The 22,822-nt window shown below is 31.3% G+C and overlaps 1 protein-coding gene across 1 annotated transcript in view; it reads right to left on the bottom strand.

Annotated features, from left to right (window-relative positions):
* Window positions 1–22,822, bottom strand: part of LOC106690216 (lachesin) — a 128,626-nt gene that overhangs the window by 96,461 nt on the left and 9,343 nt on the right. The window contains exons 2-3 of the mRNA XM_067053562.1: window positions 12,093–12,288; window positions 4,475–4,603 (exon numbers count right to left, since the gene is read on the bottom strand). Of these exons, the coding sequence (XP_066909663.1) occupies window positions 4,475–4,603; window positions 12,093–12,288 (325 nt within the window). The remainder of the gene's footprint in view (window positions 1–4,474; window positions 4,604–12,092; window positions 12,289–22,822) is intronic.

Raw genomic sequence — 22,822 nt, 5'->3', positions numbered from 1 at the left:
GTAGAGGTGTCTCATAAGTGGGGCGCCGTCGAGCAATGTAGATCTTATAAAGGATTTATAAATCTGCAGTTTAAGGCGTAGCGAGAGTTGAGGAGATGTGAGCAGGTGGTGCAGCCTATAGGATTTTAGACGAGCTATCTTGAGTCTCTCCTTGGTGTGGTGGGAGAAAGTAAGATGACGGTCTAGCGTCACGCCAAGATATAGGATGAAATTGGAGATTTTTCGGCCCTGTTCTTCCACTACAAATCTCAGGGGCAGGCAGCTCTTTCCCTTTCTGAAATAACATGACTATAGCGTCGGTCTTAGCAGGGTTCGCCCTTATGCCACCTTTCTTCAGAGCGTCTACTATGGTGGCAGAAGCTTCCTGGGCAAGGGCGAGAGCCCGTTTAGGCCTGGCGCTAGACGCGTAGACCCCTATGTCATCAGTGTAGGCTGCAACCACTGCTTCCTTATGTTCCAGGGACACAATCGGCGCCGTGAAGATACAAAGAGCAACGGTCCCAGAACTGAGCCCTGAGGTACTCCACAGTTGGTGGGGGCTGTAGTTGAGAGGTCTTCACCAACTCGTACTGTGAACATTCTGCCAGTAAGGTAGTTTCTAAGCAGTCGGCAGAGAGTGGCATGAAACTGGTATTTCTCTAGCCTATGGAGTAGGAGCTGGTGTGAGACGGAAGAATAATAGTCTTGTAAATTCTAACTTTAAAGTTTATAGACAGAATGCACGAGTACATAAGAATTTTTTTTTAAAAAAGGAGTTTTTACCGCCTTTAGCCTTGCTTTTATTTCCTCATCAATTTCGGTTTTTCTAGTTACCATAGAACCTAAATACTTAAACCTATATTAATTTCACCATTAATATAGCTCCCCTTTTTACAGCTTACTATATATTTTGTTTTATGTGTATTCATTTCGAGACCTAGTTTCTTATGAGAGTATATTTAGTATTCAGTTTTATAGTTTCCTTGTTCTCACCTAATAATACCAATTCATCAGCATACCTTAGCACATTTTACCACCTTAAGTTAAACCCTTTTCGGTATACCCCATAGTTTTAATAACTTATTCTAGTACTACATTAAATAAGAAGGTTGTAGAGAATCTTCTTGTTTTAAACCCGATCGAACTTTGAACTTCTTGGAGGGCAACTTTAAGATACCCATTTTAAACAAAAAAACATATCTAAAAAATAAAATATAAATTCTGAGGCTAACCAATATCAAGTAAAACCTGAAACCTAAATCTGCATAATTTTTTTTTCATAAATCCAATACAATAAGTAAATGAAAATAGAATTAGAACTCTTGTTAAGGAATAACCTAATGACACTCCATTCAATACTATTAGGTATAAGGTCCCGTGGCTATCTTCTTTTAATACGCCTCGGAGGGTTATCAGGAATAGTTTTGGAGGATTTTTAAATTAAAGGTATACCAAATCCATTTGTCGAAATGGATTTGATGTAGTGCATTTCTGTTGCAAATGAGGAGTATGGGGGATTCGACGATGGGATTACGACGAAGTGTGACTTAATGGTATTTGTTAGGGTTTATTTTAATTCTCCACTTATGACACAATTCTTCAATGGATATTACATGTGACTTTAAGGTTTTAGATGATGTATTTGGGTCATTACTTACAAGCATGTCTCATTAGCGTATAATTTTAGGACAGTGCTAGAATGGGCTGGGATATCATATAAACCGTAGAGAGAATAGAATCTATTTCAGGTACTAGAACCGCCCGTGGACTGAAGAAGAAAACAAAATTAACTTAAAATTTTCGAAAACACATTTCCCCCCATCAACTATCTAAGGTTTGTTTAATGACGGTTATCTGAAAATCTAATTCAAATTATGAAATACCTGTTGAGCAGATTCGATACTTAGGACTCCATCTTGACAAGAGACTTACTTGGAATCCACACACAAGACTGAAACGACAAGAAACTGCTCGTAGATTCCGGCTCTAAACTTCCCATTCATTACAAAAAATTAGTATACACTTCAATAATCAGACCAATTTGGACATATGGAATTGAGCTCTGGGGCTCCACCAAACCATCAAATTCTTCCCGCATCCAATCGTTACAATCCAAAATCCTACGTAAAATCGTTTATGCTCCTTATTACGTCACAAATAAACTCATTCATAAAGACCTTAACATCCCATTCGTTGCAGATTTGACCCAAAACAGATATGCGTCTTTTTATTCCAAACTCCTTAACCATCCTAACCCATTAAGTCTTAATCTTTCATCCTTAACAATCCCTGATAATCCTCCGAGGCGTCTGAAAAGAAGATGGCCACGGGACCTTCTAGTTTAAATTAATGTTTGAAGTACCACCAATGGGTGGTTCTTTCCCAAGATTTTCAAGTGTATATGAACCATACTACATATTTACCGGTTGTATTATTTTGTACAGTTGTAAATTACAATAAATAAATAATAAAAAAAAAAATTATGAAATAATAAGAAAAAGTATTGAACCACCCTATAACTACAGATCTGGTAAACGTACTTCAAACTTTATGGTACCATTTCTCTTCGATCGTTCACCAGAAGAACTAATAAAAGTGGTAATATATCAATCACATAGAAAACTCAAAAAGAAATTTTAACTGGGTACTGCCTAGTATTCTCAAAAATTGATTTTGATTCATCAAGTGAGCATATGAGCTTCTTGTAATTTTTCTTAACCCCAGTTAAAGATTCATTATATAACGATTATAATTAACTATACATATGTATGTGTATATGTGTGATTAATTATATTCATTATTTATTTAGATACTTGAATTCTTATTTAAATAAATAATTCAACTTTATCCATTTTAGTCTCAAAACATTTTATTTTTCTTACAAGTCTGACGTTTCGGCCAATCCGGCCTTCCTCAGGGACAATCTTCATACAAATTTGGAACTAAATGATTTAAAAACTCAACTTCAAGCAGGCTATTCTGCCCAGGTCAAAGCAATAATTTCCATGAAAGATTAAAATATTAGGTAAACATATTTTTTTGTTAATAAGTATATCCTATATTATGCCTATTAGTGGATAGTTATAATTAGCCTTGATGTGAATTTTACTAATGAAATAAAGAGGAAAATTAACAAAAAATATTGTTGTAATAAATAATTTTAATGCTTGTACTGAGTGGAGGAAGGTTACAAGCATTGTTGTAATAAAGTTTTAACAACTAGTGACTGTGATAAATGAATATTAATTTTTGTTTTTAATATGAAAATTGAAGAATTAGGTAATTAGACATAATTTAGGATATACTTATTAACAAAAAAAAATATGTTTACCTAATGTTTTAATGTTTCATAGAAATTGTTGTTTTGACCTGGGCAGAATAGCCAGCATGAAGTTTTAGTGAGTTTTTAAATCATTTAGTTCCAAAATTGTATTAAGATTGCCCCTGAGGATGGTCGGATTGGCCGAAACGTTGGACTTGTAAGAAAAATAAAATGTGTTGAGACTAAAATGGATAAAATTGAATTATTTATTTTAAAAAAATTAACCAGTCTCAAGAAAGTGTGTAAGAATATAAATTAATTCTTATTTTTATCGTTTTATTGTATCATTTTGTTTTATTGTATCCTTGAGCTACTCTTTAGTTTAATGTTTCTTTTTATATTAGATATCATGTAACGTATTGTATATATAATTTAATGTAGTTTAATATTGGAATTACTATATATTTTATTCTTCTTTATATTTTATACTGTATTCTTATTTTTAATGAAGTTAATTGTATACTTATTATTATCAATATATTAGCACATTCTTATTAATTCACTAATTGTAAATTTATATCATTATTATTCACTTCATATGTTCTTATTATAATTTTTGTTAATCATTTATTTTTACTTGTTTTTTATTTTTGTATTTGGTTAATTCAATTATTAGTTGCATCGCTAGAAATTACTTCATATTGTACTGTCTTAGCTTATAAATGATTGTCTCCATAGTGCCCTAATAATCAATAGTGTAACTAATAAATAACATTTATGTCGATCATTTCTATATGTTATTTTGGCACCAATCGACCGATAGATGTTGTGATCTGGTCTAATTTTATAAACAGATTTCAGAAAAAAAAATAATAGCATTCGCAGTAAATTATGCTTACGAACACTAAATGTACTACACTTGTATGTATAAAAATACATATGTAACTTGAAAGATGCGCCCTGAAAAATGAGTATATTCAGGCCACCTTCCTTGTCGGGACATTTTCTCTGTCCCAGAACTATCAGAATAAATTAGTCAGTTTGGAACATGTATTCTAGTTAATGATTCGTAACAGGATCATCATTAATATAACAAATGATATAAAGAGGTCTATTTCGTTGAGATTTGAATTCATGATGATCAAAACCATTTTCCATTTATTCATATCAATTTCGATAGATAAAGAAGGATTTTAAAAATTAAATTAGGATTGGAAATGCAAAAATACTCACAGTGAACATGAAGCATGAGTCTCTTGGATACGGTGGGAGGAACCCCATTGCTGGCGATGCACATGTAGACACCCATCTCCGAGCGGGTCACCTTGCTCAAGATTAATGTCTCTCCTTCCACTATGCTTACTGGAAGAATAAATTAAATTCAGGTTAGAATATAATTTAATCGTTTAATAAAATGATAATTTAATCTTTAACACACACTAAAAAAATTAAAATCTTGGAAATTTTAAGTATATTTTAAATTAAAAATCCACTAATGATTTTTATTTCCTTTTAATTAATTTTTTACTAAACATAATTAGTATCGAAATATATAAAAAAAAATATGTTATTCATATAAATAACATTATTAATAATAACAAAAAGTATCCAAATAGTTCCAACCTCCTATATTGAAACATATTTCATGTCCAACGTTTCATGTACTGATCCAATGGTGAATATATATTAACTTTAATAAAGAGTTCGTTCCTCTATTTCAGGCAGTTGGTTATTGAGGAACTTTCTCCTTCTTTCTCTCAGGATTTTTGGTGTTATTGTATTTGACAGGAGTTATTTTTAATTAATTTTTTTTTGTTATTTAATATAAATTTTAGCTCATTTAAAACAATTTACATTTTTTGTTTTTTTTTCTATATCCGAAAGCAAATCAAATGGTATATTACTATCCCCATATGCCAAAATACGAGCAAAATATTGAAATAATTTAGCCCAATTGAACTAGTTAAGCGAAATAAAATATTTTTTTATGGAGAAATAAAGTTTATATTCGTTGTTAGCACATCGAAAAAACATAAATACAAATTTTGATATTAATCGAGAAAAATATTTTTTTATTCAAATTTTTCGCTTTTCTGGAGCTTTAGATTCGCGTTCATATTACAATAAAATAAAATCAATGCCACGACTACGTAAAAAAAAAATCCAACACAGAAACAAAATTCAACAGATCATTTTTTAAAATTTTACAACTAGCAAATACAATGAAATATGCATAAAATAATTGGAATATTCTGTAAAAAAAGTTTGACATTTGCAGCAAGTTCAAATAAATAAATTTTATTTATGGATTGATGTCAGACTACTACTGTGGAAGAGGTTATTCCCATCCAGAAAGAATATGACCTATAATTATATCTCCTCTTTCCACGTTACATTCGTCTTGAAGTAATAGGATTGGGTTAATAGGCAATGGTCATATGAATTATTATAAGAGCTTTGGAATAATAAGCACGTAAGTAGTATTTTTTGATAGAAATAAAAAATCGTAAACCATAAAAATGAATAATAATACAAATCGTGATTATAAGAACAAAAGCCTTGATGGCCACACAAATCTATTCGGCGGTTATCCGATGGAGACTGACTAGCAGAGGAGCTATCAATAGCTATCAAGTAGCTGGTAAAATGACTGATTAGAAAGAGATTTAGAGAGCGGTATTAGAGCGGTCTAATCCTTTACTAAGTCGGGCAAAGCCTCGGCTCACCAAGTATTATCTCCAAATTATCCCATTCTCTGGCTAACAGCCTAAATGCCCTGTAACGCTTCCTTAGTGTGCCATTGAAAACCCAGCTTTGTCGATTTCCCTCTTTAAATTAATTTGTCGCTGATGTGGTAGCAGTGAAAGGGGGGGGGCGGGGGGAGGTGACAAAGGAAACTCTTTGTGACTGTCCAACTGCTAGACCATATTAATAGCCGAGGCGCTTCCTTCCTTCAGAGACAATTTGTGATTCTGTGAAGTTCAGTTTGACTTTTATGCATCACATTGTGCTATTTACAATATCAAACAAACCCTTTATGCCCCATATAAAATTATTTAGTGCTAATATTATTCCTAGGATTAGTGCTCACCAATTTATAATGCCTTTGGCTGATATAAATTGAGTTGTATTTAGTATTTAATAAGTCCATTTAATTGAATTATTCTATAAATAAAAGTCCGAACTGATATCCATGAGTACATGCCATAATTTGTTGATAAATATTGTCGGGAAGTCCAAATATTTTCATCTTGGTACTTTTTGTTTTAAATAATTTAATTATCTTTAAAGTGATAATATAAATATATTTGTATAATGATGTACTGTTATAGTCGGAAACAATAATATATATTTTTAAACCTAAAGGATAAATGTATATGATTCGAGTCATTCCATAATAAGTAAAATATAAATATTTCATTTGCAATTTAAGTTTTTTTAAACAGTTAAGATAAATTTAAAAAAAAAATATCGAAAGTAGGTTCTTTTTCTAATTCTCCCGTTAAATCGAAATTTTACACTTTATTTTTATCTTATCCTCGATGCATATGCATAAATACCACGTCATCATGCGAACAATTTCAAACATATTAAAAATGTTTGTAGTGAATTCGCTTTCACTGATTCTAAATTTTCATGACAACAATTACAGAAGTGTACCTACACAAACTTCTCTAGAGAAACAGCTTTAAAGACGCAAAAATGATTTTTCAAATTTAACTGAAAGTAATTTCTGAAATTAGTGAGTTTTAACAAACTTGTCAGCTTTATGTATTCGAAATGGATAGTATTCATATATATTATAAAAATTATTCCTATTTCATTATTATACACTTTAATAATCGTTTACAATATATCTATGATTTATTATTACGCATTCATTATGAATTTAACCAGTATTTTTGTATGCAATAAATAAAGCATCCATATGTTAATAAAAACAAGCAATTCAAAAAATAATATCCATATCCATATCCAGGTAGGCAAATATAAACAGACCGTCGATGATTTTTTTTTCTGTAGCGCATAAATTAATTTAATTTATATTTTTTAACGGGAGGAGTAAATTAGGTTTTTTTTTCTGTTACTAGGCGGTTTTGAGTACTCACTTATTTCAGTAATCAATGGTCCATTCCTATAACTACTACTCATAGCACAATTTTAAACTTAATATAAACAAAACATAAAAATTTATAAATCTTTTATTTGAATGCCTATAATGAAAAAAATTTATAAATCTTTTATTTGAATGCCTATAATGAAAAAAATATATAAAAACAAATTGTACGGTATTATATGATTTAAAAATTAAATGCATTAATCCTGTATTGTTAAGTAATTCTATATATTATAATTTGATAACACGAGGCAGTTAAGAAGTAACTGGATCTGACTGGGATTAGGATGAGTTTTAAGTTTCTGGCTTCTTGCTGAACAACAATATTCTATCCACCGTTTGTTCAAAATCTCTTTTCCTTTATAAAGTATCACTATAAATCAATAGTTAACATAAACTACATTTTGGAAGCACTTATTGTTATTGTAAAAGTTGTTAAGTTAAAAAAAAGAAAAAAAAGAAAAACTGGAAGATGACCGTGATAAATGGAATATGGTCCGGGAGCGGTCAAATGAAACTCATATAGTAATGACAATTTGCTATGAGCCAACGTTTCGCCCCACGTTGCAGGGTATCGTCAGGTCTTATAAAAAGATCCAAACACTTAACGTAAGTAAAAGGTAAATGGAAAATTACAAGGGTATACAATGAACGTAGAAATAAATAAGAAAAGGATATAAAGAATAAATGAAAACGGAAATAGTAACAGATAAAAAGAAGAAATATAAAAGAAAGTACCAACTAAGGGATGAAAAAAGGAAATAAGAATAAAACAAGAAAATGAACGAGACAGAATTCATACCTGCTTTGACAGTCAAAGTTAGAGTGAACCGTTTGTATTGGGAGGAGTGGGGATGGCAGTTAAGTACGTTAAATTTGAAAAGAATTTTAAATTAACATTGTTGAAAATATTAAAATTAGGTAAACAATAAATGATAAAATACATAATAGGGATGGATGAAATATATAAAAAATAAAAGAAATTAAGTTAAAAGAATGGGATACCATAATTATAATTGATAAAAAAATACAACATACCCAATGAATAGAGATACAGAGGTATGTAAATTATATAATAGCAAAATTAATAGTAAAATAATTAATGTAAGTATACTTAGGCTAGTAACTTATAAATATAAATTAAAATTAAGATACAGCAATATAAAAGAAAAAGTAAGGATAGTAACTATAAACTATAATTAAATTAAGTATGGGGTGAGAATTTATAAAATAAAACCAGAATAAATACAATACATGACAGGAAAGTGGGCTTCTGGAATGCAGAACGTAGAGAAAAGAAAAATTATGGGGGTTTTATAAGGCTCAAAATGTGTCGGTATGTCAGGGAGATTTATATCGCCTTTATGATTGATGGAATTCTGCGGTTAATTTATGTGAATAGGCTCCGAGATGAGACGTTTTTTATGGTTGGGGACAGTAGCAAGAATTGAGTTGAAGTTTAAAGCGTGTTCTGACAATTTAGAGGCCAATGGGTTGATATTTGTGCTGAGAAATACGATTCTTAAGTTGATTCTTAGTGTCACGGATATAGAAGAAATTGTATGGGGTAAAACAAGGTATCCGGTAAACTAAATTGGATCACTTTATCTTATTTATTGTATCCCATTCTTTTAACTTTATTTCTTCTGTTTTAATATTATTTTATTTTTTGTTAAATATTTCTTCCACCACTATTATGTATTTTATCATTTATTGTTTACCTAATTTTAATATTTTCTTTATTTTCAACCTTCAATTAAAATATACGATTTAAATGGATTCTCTGCGCTAGTATAGAGTTATCAGAAAGGTTCTACATTGGTCGAACCAAAAGTTTTTTGTTTTAACTCTCAGTAAAATGATAATAATTTGTCAAAACACTATTCAGATAACAGAGTGTGTTGAGCCACAAATTTAAAATCCTCGTGTCCGAAGTGGAGTCGTTTCGAATTCAGTCGGGAAATTTGACTTTTATTTCGTGGCAAACTCTTGGAATAAAACTCTTTAAGCATTTAGGCTAGAATCGATTATTGACCTAAAGAATAATCCGTCTTTTGAGACCTAATTTTAAGAACATAAGGAGGTTGAACCCCACATAACGAATGTATACGCTTTTTAACTCTACAGATTTATTTGAGTGTTTTTTATATTCTTTCAAATATGTTTAAAACCAATAGTTATTTTGAGTAGTAGCTGATGAAGAATTATCATTATAGTAATTAATTTGACGGAAATAGAAGAGTAGAGAATGAGATGAAGTTGAAACACATTCAATGTGTATTCTAGAAATATTCCAATTTGTGTATGAGAACGCCTTTAGCGGTCATCGCTCTGAATACTCCAGGTCGTAAATTACCAACTGAGATTGGAAAAGTTTCCGATCAGGCTGGCTACTATTTATACCTTGTACCCGGGGATTATAAAATTATCAATTCAGTGTGAAACCTTAAGTCTGTGATGAATGTCTGTTCCGAAGCTGCACACTGCCACTAGATTCTGTTTCATTTTAATTCTTGGTTACTAACTTAATAACAAATTTGATATATCAGATCAAAGGACATCACTTGCTCAAAATAAATCAGTTGCTATTAATAAGTTATTGTAATTATCAAAGCTTCCTTCTTAATTCCATTGAAACGTCAATTATACATCCAACTTCTTGATACATCTTCTGTATACCCGTAACTAATCAATATCCAAGCTGTCTCAAATAATAAAATTATTAATGTATTAGGAAATAATTATTATTCCAATGAAATAATTGAATAACACATACTAATATAAATACAATAAATTATATACAATAAGTGCTGAACACTTCTTTTATCCTGAGGTGTTCTAAGGTGAGTTTGTGTACGTCCACTGTGTGTAGAGAGTCGCATGCACCAATATGCACTTCAGTTATTTGTTGAGCGGGGAAGGTCCGCTTTGCTGGTAGTGAATTATGATCGGTTTAGACTGCAGAGCCCCTTCCTTTGCCACCTCCGATGGAGGGTGGATAGGGCGTTTTACCAGAACAGCGGGTTGGTTCAGGCCTTTAGTCTATCAACAAATTTGATGTGCCTCCGGCCTTTCTGAATCCACCCTAGTGTACACTTGTTTAGTTAACCTTTAAAACAGACACTTATAGCGAGTAGTATTGGTTGATGTACGACATGTAACAATCTCTCAAGAGGAGACCGTCACACCTAAAATAATGAAAGCCAGTCCTTCGCAGCCAATCCAACCCTTTAAAATTTTTTTTTCCGTCCCCTCCTCTGGAAAAGGTTTATGAATATAAAAAGTAATTACAATTGCTCAACCCTATTTTTACCAGAGGGCATTCTAGGTAGTCCCTTAAATCTTATTTTTTAAATCGATCAACTTTACAAAGTGGCTAAAATTTAAAAAACGCGTGATTATCATATATAAACATTATTAATTATTGTAAATTTATCATTATTTTGTCGAATTTTGTTAAGCTTTATATTATTTAGCCAAGAAAATGCTGCTCGTATTGGTAATTGGAGTATTTATTCGAGTAATTGATAATTTTAAATTTTAATAATCGTAATTATTACAGGACCAATTATGAGAGGATAAAGATCGATTTTTCATTTCAAACAGCAACAACGTATTTTGCAAATAATGATTATTTTTCATAATTTGTAATGAGCGAATACATAGACTCTACGCATGGAAATGTTTTAACGGTGAATTGCAATTTAATTTTACATAATCTATTTAAAAAGCAAACCTACACATAACTAACCAAAAGTTACTTCTTTACTGTAACTGGAGAATGTTGAGCCCTTACGTTTACTCTGAGGTTATCTTAGAATGAGACGACAAAAATAAAATCCACAAATGCTAACAGACATTTGATATCTATTCGTTTAAGTATTCTCCACACAGCACTATGCACTATTTAATAATAAAATGTAATATAAATAAAAATATATTTTTTGGAAGTATTTTCAAATTTTAATATACCTAAAAAAAATTAAAAAGTTCCTATTTGATTTTTTTTTTACAAAATCAAAACAGGTCCGTTTTGGTCGTGTCTCAGCATTTTTCTATTCAAGAATTTTCAAACATCATTAAAACTTATATTGGAAAAACTAAATCCAAAATCTATCAAAAATTCATATTATTAGTCCATTGTGCAAAATTTTAATTCATTACAAAATAATGCACATTTCTTGCAATTGTCAAACGAAATATATTAATTTAATGGGCTAACAGCAAGTACGTAATTCAATTCCTAGAAGGGATACGTAATTATATAAACAAGTTGTTAACATATACAGTTGGTCGTGGTTGCACAATCCATCTTAGTCTAATCATTCATAATTCCCATCCCACATGAACCTAATGTGTTCACTGATATAACCCTACGTAGTAATATTTGTTGTATACACAGTATTTCCATATAGGTACTTGTTAATAAATATATAGATCACTGTTTCTAAAATTAAAGTTGACCTAAATATTCATCTGTGGTAAATAAATTTATTATGTTTGTTACATCTATTGAAATTAATTTTAGTCGATTTAATAAATAGGTAAAAAGATAAAATTTTGTCTAGTAGATAGTTCGAACGTAATACGGGATTTATCATAAGTAATAATATAAGTTTAATTTTTTTTTTTTTTTTTTTTTTATAAGAAAAATTATTATTCACCACTAAAAGAGACTTGTTCAGGTTGCATAAGTGCATGTGTAAAGAACAGTTTACAGTTTTAACATGTTACCTTTGGACTTGTGGCCTGTGGTTGAGGAGCGAAGGATTATCTCACCACCATCCTCTCGTCTCCAGGTGACCTTGGGTGGCGGGAACCCCCGGGCCTTGCAGATCAGCTTGGCCGAGCTTCCCTCTGGGACCATCATGTCGCCAGAAGTATCTTCGTAGATGATGTCTGGTGGTATCACCACCTCCAGGTAGGCGCTCTGTCATGAAAAAAAAAATCAATTTATATCTGAGATAAAGATTATTGTAATGCAAAACAAATAATACATAATTTATCTGAAACGTTACTTTTTAAAAAGCTATATCTCGAAAAATATTTAACGTAAATAACTCTATTAAGCTCATATTTTAGAAAATTTACTATTCTTTAAATGACGTTCTCTTGGAATTTCTTGTGCTGTTCCTACTGTTTAAGATATAGAGCTCCGAATGATTTTTTTTTTTTTTTTATCGCTTTGAAACAGCCGCAATTTGTTATCCCCCCTACCTCTACTTGGCAGACTCATAAATTTTGGCTAGTAATTATACATAGTTTTCATTAAAGTAATCAAAAATTGGGGTGAGATAACTGCCTTTTTCTCCTCTTGGGCTCTTGTATTATACCTGATGGATGGAGAGGACGAGGTACAGTCCCATCAATAAGGCGCTCGGTTGAGTGATATATCTGAATATCGTCCATGTAATGAATATTGGTGATTTTGAAACTAATTAAAAATGCTATCACCTAAATTTTGTTTAAATTCCTATGCGCCGGGCTGCATTTCAGTAAAACTCAAAAAGTTTTCCCAAATAATTAAATGGAACGTCCAAAAAAATTTTTTTTTAATATGAAAATAAATCTATGATTTTTGCCGTAGTTTGTACAAACCCAGTGCACTACCTCTCTGATGTCGCAATCATATTATTTTTTATTCATGATGGTTACATTATTTTTCAGTATGGTTATGTTTGTATTCATTATGGTTACTTTTTTTTTTTTTAATTAGCTCTGATGAAGGCCTGGAAATATAGCCAAACCCTTGGCACTAATAGTCACATATTTGTGTCCTTCACCTCTTGTGACACTTGTGACCTCTCCTGCGACCAACTTCTCATCAAAGAAACTATTTTAAGTTTGAAACAAATTATTTTGGTCTGATTGTTGATTTTTTTAAATATGTTTAGTCTCCGTTACTTTTCCCTCACCATAAAAACCTCTTGCTCTTTTTTATTTTCAGTTTACAAATTGGAATAGTGATTCATGTTAAAGTTGTTGGGAGAATGCATAGATTTCCTTAGAAGATGCCATTTTTACTTAAAGAGTATTTCTGGGTAGTTATTTTATAACTTTAGAAGTATGAACTTGTTTTAAAGTTTTATTTTGATAGTTAAATATTATTGATATCAAATTTGGTTAGTGATTTAGTAATTTAGTTATTGATTAGTGTCCGTTACTGGTTGAATGGAAGTGGATACCAAATGGTATATTTAACAAAACCAGAATTTTTTATTTTATTTAGAATTGGACGTAGTCCAAAGATAACACTGTAGACTGCCGTTATTTATTGAAGTTGCCCTAAGACTTTCCTAAAGCTCTTCGAGTTGTTGCAAATAAAGTTTACGGTACAATAAATGAAATACCTCAAGCACAAAATAAGAATAAAAAAAAAAAAATTGTTTGTCAGATGCACCACTATTCACTCATTTGTATTGCTGGTTCTCTTGTAAAATGTGAACTGTTTCACACTTACTCTCGAATGGGAGAAAGTGGGGTTTTTATAACTGAGGGACCAGCTCGTGACAAAAAAAACAAACTTAAAATCAGACATGAATGATTTAGCGACATTAGTAATCAGTCTTTTAATATTATGCAAGTATGATTGTCATCTCCATCGTGAAGTTCCTTAGTGAGTTAAAAATGTTACGTAGAACATAAATTCCATAAATCTTAGTGATTAAAAAACATGCAATAGCACAAAAATAAAGATATTGTGCGTTTAAGAGGATTCATAAATGTTAAAATTGATTAAAAATTATATGTTTTCTAAAATTATTCTTTTTTTTTTTTGGTTTTATTTTAAACTTATACCTCTTACAATCCATAAATTTTATAAATAAACTAGCTGTCCCGCCAATGCTTCACTAATGATATATTTGAGGATTTATATAGATTTAATGGGCACAATTGAAAGTTTGATTTTGATTTAGTTAAATGAAACATACTTACAATATATAATTTATTAACATGATTTGGTAACATACATTGAACCAATATATGCGATGACATTTTTAGCATCTCGAGAAGGAAAGGTTGAAAAACCCAACAGTTTTTAAAATGCAGAGGAGTTATGAACGATTGCATAAACAATAGTCATGGAAGAAAATGTATATGTATCAACATTAATTATGTTCCGATTTAGGTGATTTTTTCTTATTATTTCAGGAAATTTTATTATCTAAGGCATTTTCATATATATTATACTTAAAATATAAATATTTTCATAAATAAAAACCCTCCCTTTGCCTTAAAATTTTCAAAATATTCAGACTGACTGACCTAAGAAAGTGTGATAAAAGATTTTTTAGGATTGGGAAAAAAGTTTATATTCGTTTTTAACACTCCAAAAAACCGTTAAATACGAATTTTCGAAAATTCTCTATCCTTAATCAATAATAATATATAAAAATCAGAAATTTTCTATCCTAGTTAGAAAAAAAAAAAAATTGAAATAACTTCAATACCAGTCAAGCAATCTACTCTAAACTTGGCAGAGGTCTAGGGCTCTATAAACCGCACCAAAGGGCACAAACTTGGTTTAATTAATTAAATTAGAACTGGAGATATGATATAAAACCTGTGAATTTTTTCCCCTATTTGAAACCTATATTTCGCCCTTAAAGGGGCATTAAATTGATGCTAACTTTTGTTGATATAGACTGAAATCGCAGACATTCCGCATTCCAATGGTTCTAATAACGTAATAATCGGATATAATGCAGAGTTCTGAACGATTATATTAACAATTGACGTCGAGAGAAAAAAAATATTCCAAATGAATCGAGGTGAAAAATTTCTAAATTTTAATTTTTTTGAAAAGTGGCATTCGGTCCTTTGAGGCGACAATAAAAACGAATATGATTTGTTCTTTTCTAAAAAACAAAATTTGCTGATCTACTTTACCCCAAGCCACATTATGTTTTGATAATTTCCGTAAATATAATATAGCTGAATTGAATCACTAATGTTTTTTCTTATTCCTCGGAAAAAGACAAATCGATTAGTATACAATAACAGTGAAAAAAAAAACGCATGGTTTCAGAGCTACAAACCAAAAACGCTTACTTTTTTATTTCATTCTACTCAATAATTCAGGGATTTCATTATCGTTAAAAAATCCCCGGGCGAAAGGGGAGATTTTGAAAAAAGCAGAACGTAAATTGGTCCACTAATATTAAAGTTTATTGTGGACAATTTATTCGACCATTCCCTTTTATATGTATAGATTATAAGTATATAATTAATATTGGTAAATATAAATAAAGTATATCTATAGTGGGATCCTTATAGTTAATATATAGGGTATTTATTCTTGTAAGTTTCAAGGAAGTAGCCGTTTTCCATTAAATTGGTAACCCAGTGGTTGTGCTAACAGATGATTTAGTCAGAAGTTCGCTAGACTGCCAGATTTTCTTATTGAGAGTAACCACTTTACGGGGCTGGGTGGACCCCAGAGGGCTCTCGAACCTACAGGGTTGATAAATAATTATCTGCCGCTGCCGATTTCGAATCCAGGACCTTGGAATCCTTATGTTAGGAATGTTGGAATCCTTGGAATGTGTATGTTATTACAGCCCTATCAATGTATTAAACTCTATTTTCAGGCATACGATTCCTGGAAGTATTTGTGATATTTTATTTGAAATTCTGCTTATTCCTAGATGTTTATTACTCGGGACTATTCCATATAGTTTTGAGTTACCATTAAAATTATCAGGTATGGACCATACTTCACTTTTAGAGAAAAAGAGAAAATTGACATTTTCACATGGAATTTTGACGTTTAAAACCAAGATAGGAAAGTCCTGATAAAATTACCCTAGTAAATAAACACCTGATAATGAGCCAAATTTTAAATTATAAATATATTTTACTAACTAAGGTGAAGATGAGAATATCTTTAAATGGCCGAAACGATATTAAAATGTGAAATATATGTAGATATATTCATAAAAATATCACTGTATTGTGTTATTTTTTTGTTTTTGATATATTGAAAATATGGGCTTAAAGTGATTTATGATTTTTTTTCCTTTTTATTATAAATATTTATTCATTATCATCACCATTAGTAAAATATAGAATCATTGGATTCAGTATAGACAATTCTTGATCAGGAGCATTAGAACTATTTTTCAATATATGAAGATATATGAATATTTTTTGAAATTTTATTGAATATGCGAAACATCATGTCAGTGAAACTTCGCTTTTTTAAACATTTTTCGATTCCTTTCTACTGTTAAGAAATTGTTCCAACTTTCCTCCTGTTCTTTGTTCCTATTAATACACAGTGGAGCCGACTGTTGGCAGTAATAGATGGTGAAAACATGACTCGTTATATTATTCCCTCTGTTTCCGACAGCCAGATGCTCTTTTTCTCAAGGACCGATGGAGATTAAGAGAAAGGTAAAAAAGTAGATGAGGAAGCTAGATAGAACGGGACGCCTGAGGTCTAACAGAGTGTATAATAAATTCCAGGAATGCTCCTCAGCTGACTCCTGCCTCGCCCAGAGTATGTTTATAAGGTAGCAGCCGGAATTTTGATCAGGATAAAAGTAAAGTTGCCTCGGGGCGAAGGTAACTTGTTTTACATTTATACACCTCTGGCATTCCGTGGACAGCTCTGCATCCCCTGGGAATTCGGGATTTACCCCTATTTCCCCATCCTGCTTTTAAAATACCGATTCCCTTATTTCGAATAAATATTTATTCATTTTAACTTGACCAGCGGTGGGAACGATGAATCCCGTTACGCATTCGGTGGTGATTTAACTCAGATTCTCTCGTGAGGCTGAACAAAACATGAAAACATATTTACATTGTAGAATATTGGTTTTCTAAATATACATAATTCATATATATTGTAAAAATAACACATTTCTGTAAATATTAACTTTCTGAAATTTCAATCCTCGATATCTGATACCAGTTTTATTGCAGATGAACCTTTTATACCAATAAGGGTCCTCTACTGGATCATTACCATTTTATGGTATCAAAAAGGACGTTATTATAGACTAAATCAGACTCAAAAGAACCTTTCATATCTCTAAGACACGTTTCTTAATAAATAAAAATCATTAGATGCACATAAGTGAAGTTAAGGAACTTTCCTGTCGGAAAAAAAACGGTACATAAGTTGTGATATTTGATGTGAATCAAAATTTGGCTTAATTTCTGGGTCTTTAGCAAGGTTAAATTAAAAAATATTCTAAAAAAGTATAAAACAAGAATAAATGTAGCAGGATTACATTAGATAATATAATAAAATAAAATGATTTGCATACAAATACAGATTTTATATAAGAAAAAATGCATAAAGTGAAATCGTACGTGTAATGATAGTGGTTATATTTTAGCGTGAATTAAAAAAACATACAAGAAGAGGTAAATAATAATTAGATCAGAAAGATAAATTAAAAAAATATATATACTAGATTCAACACCAGTAAATAAAAAAAATAATGGATCGATTGTGGAAGGATATGTTGTATGAAATTTTATACAACATATAATTATATTAACTGGCCGTATATAACTTTTCTAATCATGCAACAACCATCTCTTTGAAATTATTAATAAACATATGTTTATATTATTAAAATTTAAAAAAAAATTATATTTAGCCTATTTTTCTATGATCTAGCAATATATTTCAATTTATTGTGAGCATTTGTTTTCGTGACATTTCGGTCACTGAACCCTGACCAAAAATGTTAATCTAGAGACTTTTCAGTTTTTCAGTTTTGTTCTAAAGTTTTTCACTTGTTTTTGTCTGTCGTCATTCGCTAACCCATATGTTTTATTTGTTGTTTTGTTTTTGTTTTTTTATCATTTATATAAGCGTTTATATGATAACTAAATATATAACTAACTTCATGTTCATGTACTTACCTAATAAGGTTTAATTTTATTTACACATTAGATCATCACTTAAAGAATTAAGTACAGAATCTGTTAATATATTAATATTTTTCATAACTTTTTTGCTATACCCTTTTTAAAAATAAAATATGCATCCAAAATTGAAAACATTTTATCTAAAGTTGCTACATCTTTATAAATATTAAAGATGGCTTAAATAATTTATTATATAATGGATATTAAAAAAAGAATTAATAGAAAAGTAAAATTAAACTTTGGATTTTATAAAGAGTACCTTAACCAAGTAAAACCTCTAAGCTTACGTTCAAAAAATACCTTCCCATTAACTTGCAAAAAACCCGTTTCTCTATCGTTATCAGCAACCAGTTATGATCACGATTTCTTTTTTAAATTTTTATCAAACGATCAAATGAAACTTATTAAATAATTTACCAGAAAAGTGTTCCAACCCTGACATGTTTGAATTGAAATAGTTTTCCTTCTATAATTAATATTTACATCTACTTCATTTCTTCTGTGTTCTAATTCTAAAAGCAAATTTTGTCCTTTTTTACTGTTCACGGAATTTAAAAGCGCTAAGGAAATAAATGATAAAGTTAGTGGTTAACAGTCATACTAGCTAGAAATAACCCTGAACATTTCTTTACTTAGTCTTCATTAAAGATAAAATATTATTATATTATTTTAATATATTATATTATATATTATAACATTGTATTGTATATATGATCATGTAAATGTATATATTAAAAACAATAAAGAGAAGTTACAAAAACAAATAAAAGTGAGTCTTGGAGTAACAAGTGAGTTAGTCATTTCTATATCCCTTTTCACTTTTTCAGTCTTTGAGCTCACAAACGTTTAACTGACGCCAAACACGGGAAAATTATATACCGGATTAATTTTTTCTTTTAAGAAAATTTTTGTTGTTGTTATTTTGCCATCTTCAGGTTTTTTCCTTTCTCATTTTTTAAATAGTTGCAATGGTATCGTTAGACGAGCAGTCTTGAACCTAGTAACTTTAAGTCAAAAAGAGGCCGAGAACGTACCTCCGACAGAAGGGTAGAAATCCTCCACTACCAGAGTTCCCTCTACTACCAGTCTCTCTTGCAGAAGCAGACGCAACAACACTCGAGTTGATCAAAGTACGCACTGCGACCGCCCAAGACTTGAGGAAGACCGTTTCTGACCTGAAATGGTTTACGGAGGAAACGGGAGAACTGAGCCACTTCATAAAAAGTGGTGACCGAATAATAAGCCGAATTGAAGCAAAGTTTATCGAAATCTACTCAATAGCGATTAGGCACTAAAAGCAGCGGTCGTCTGCAGAATGAAGAGGAGCATCCTCAATCAGATTCAGGCGGACGAAGAAACCCCTAGTAGAGTTATCAAGGAAAGATTAATGACGGCATTCGGAGGAAGACGGTGAGCCTAAAGGTGGACATATTCAAGATGATTAGAGAGACAAAGAAACCGAGACAGGCTAGAGGGCAGTATGCCGCGGAACTCTTAGCACGCTACAACAGAATTGCTGATAAACTTAGTAAGATGATAGAAACAATCCAGGTACCGGGTCGGATCCAATTCCTGTCCATGGTACTAAAGATTCACAACAGACTCAAACTAAAGACGGAAAAGCTGGGGAGGAAGGAGGGATTTGCGAGAGAGCGTTCGTTTATGGAAATCAATCAAGAACTCATCTCAGGAAAGAATCTTCGACTAACAAGAGTTGGCTAAAGAAAGACCAGGAGACATAGAGGAAATGAAGGAAATAATTAATGACTGACCATTAACTTAAATTAAACATAGTGAGGACGGGAGAAGTAAAATATCGACGATCTGGTCGCTATCTGGCGTGAAGAATGACCAGATCTGTAGAATGTTGAATAATACTTCGAAGCCTGGAGAAAAGCATCACCTGTATGTTGAAAACGAAACTGTTTGGGATAGGATCAAGATGAACAGATTGATCGTGATGAACAGATTGGAATGGACAGGGCATTCATCCGGTGGAAACCCTTCTGGAAGACTAACAACAACGAGAAGTCACCGTAGCGTATCATCAGGGTAAGACAAATCACCGCGGAATCCATGAGACTATGTAAGCCTTAAAAAGAAGATACTTTTGGTAGGGAATGAGGAAGACTATCAGAGGTTGTAGGAAGCTGTGAGCGTCTACGCACTAAGTACGACACACATCCGCCTAAAGGAAGACTGGAGAAGACACATACCAAAGATGCACCTCTCAAAGATTTAATAATAGACACATTTAGCTGGAAGGGGTACGAACGGGAGACCATGACTGACATCAGTAAGGCGGCAATGGCGCACCAGGTGCAAGATATTTTTTCGGAAGCAGTATTGGGAGCTCTCCACTTGTGGTTTCAGTCATACGGAGTTCCGGAAAGAGTCTCATCGGATGGTGGAAGAGAATTTGACAACTATTTATTACGAAAGGAAATGAAGGACTTGGATGTGATATGGCAACTCAACACACTAGGACACACCCCTACCCTAAGTAGTGGAGGGGTAGAGCGGCTTCACGGAACGCTGAGCGATTACCTTTGATTGTACCAGATAGACCAAGGACTAGGACCGGGCGCAGCAATGCCAAAGGTATTTGCCGCATACAATCATACGGTGCACACCGTTACGGGGTTTTACTCGTTCAAGATCCTTTTCGCGCTTTGTGGAATCCGATGGGACAATAAGGGCCGAGAAAAGCAACAATCATGTTACTAGGACAAGGCTATGGGAAAAATTGGAGAGGGGAAAAGCCAGGAGAGTAGCTCGGGGGAATTTAAACCTCACAGATAGGAAAGGACCAATAAAAATTGGGACAATTGTATATACAAAGTTGGGATCAAACAGAGGTAAGGATATACAGCGATACAATGAATCATTCAGGGTGATAATAATAAGAGAATATTGTAACTATTGAGAGTATTAGAGAACCCAAAAAGCGCAGGACAGTTTATATTGAACAACTTAAAGTCCCACTAACCGAAACACCTGCGCAAGTGTAATCCGGAGTGTTCTCATCTCAACTTATCGGTTTTGTTATGTTTTCATAAGAGGTGATTTAATTTTTGTTTAATTTATTAATATGCTTATGTTTAATAATCAGTCTTTGATTACGGTGATGTACTGAATAAATTATAAATTTATACATTGTAGTAATAATGTATAAATAATCCTGAATAAATTATAATAAATTTTTTTAATTGTATGAAGTCATTACTTTAATTTTAGTTTGTAATAGAGTTATGAGGACTGTCAATCCATTGTTTTGTTTATTGTATATACTTTATTGTAAATAGTTATTGTTGTTGTATTTTATATTATTTTATTTTATAGGATAAGTTTACGAGTATTGTTTGTAAACTGGTGGGGGGGGGGGGGTTACAGCCTAAGTCAGCTGTTATTTCAATGTCAGGTTATCGAGTAGATCAGCTGATCGAAGATGTATTTACAAAGGTATGGAACACAATAAAAGTCGGTCTTTGAGTAACAAGCGAGTTGGTCATTTCTATATTCTTTTTCTCCTTTTCAGTCTTAGAGCTCACAAACGTTTAACTTATATATATATTTAAAGCCTTTAGAAATGGATATCGGATAAAATAGATAATATCGGAAGAATCTTTGATTACCAAGAGAAATTTAAGTAACTAGGATTTGTAATGATAAAAACATTTTAGTTCAAGAGAAAATAAAGCAGAGGTAAAAGGCGCGGATATTTGTTGAAACAGTTGTAAAATTACTTAGTTCCTGCCTTCTTTTAAGAAACTTAAAACTTAGATTATCTCTATTGTTCTTCACTTTTGTGAAACGTGACCTCTTAAATTAAGAGAGCAACATTTCAATTATGGACACTGTTTGCACGACAGAAGATGAGTCAACCTTCTATGAGTTTAATATTTATTTTTATTTGGCAAATGCTGATTTTGAAATAAATTCTATATCATTGGCTACAGCATATAACTATGTAAATAATTAAACAAAAAATGAAAATCTTTAATTAAAGCTCATTAATTATTTAAATCCTACAGGTTGCTATTTGCTAAAATAAATTGATTTATAGTTGTTCTGATAATATTCCATATGCAAAATTCATATTCATATTTAAATATCATAAAAACTACTACTCCTACGAAGATAAACGTTATAAAATACTTTATAGTACATTAAATTTCTTTAAATTGAGTGCTGGTAGACATCTTTGCGTCCAATGGTTCCCGAAATGTAGTTTTTCATTAATCAAAAACTATTTTTTGTCCGAAATCAACACTACGAAAATTTTACAATGTGATCATACAATCTTATATACGAATCCAAATTTTCTTTTAGATTATGATGTTCTTTATTTTAGTTAATTATTTAAACAATGGACACTTGTAAACTGCGAAGTTGTTTGTTTAAATTTAAGCTTTACTCTGTTTATCTGCGAAGTTGTTTGTTTAAATTTAAGCTTTACTCTGTTTATCTTCAAAACTACCAGAGCTATATTTCGCAATATATTTTTTTAATAATTTCATCTGTAGTACATTTATGCCATATTTTTTGTATATATATTTAATTTGATTGGATGT

The sequence above is a fragment of the Halyomorpha halys genome, unplaced genomic scaffold (genome assembly GCF_000696795.3).
Source record: "Halyomorpha halys isolate HHAL.00 unplaced genomic scaffold, Hhal_1.1 Scaffold1618.1, whole genome shotgun sequence".
Classification (NCBI taxonomy): domain Eukaryota; kingdom Metazoa; phylum Arthropoda; class Insecta; order Hemiptera; family Pentatomidae; genus Halyomorpha; species Halyomorpha halys.
The sequence above is the reverse complement of the archived record's forward strand: the minus strand, read 5'-3'. Positions and strand labels throughout refer to the sequence as shown.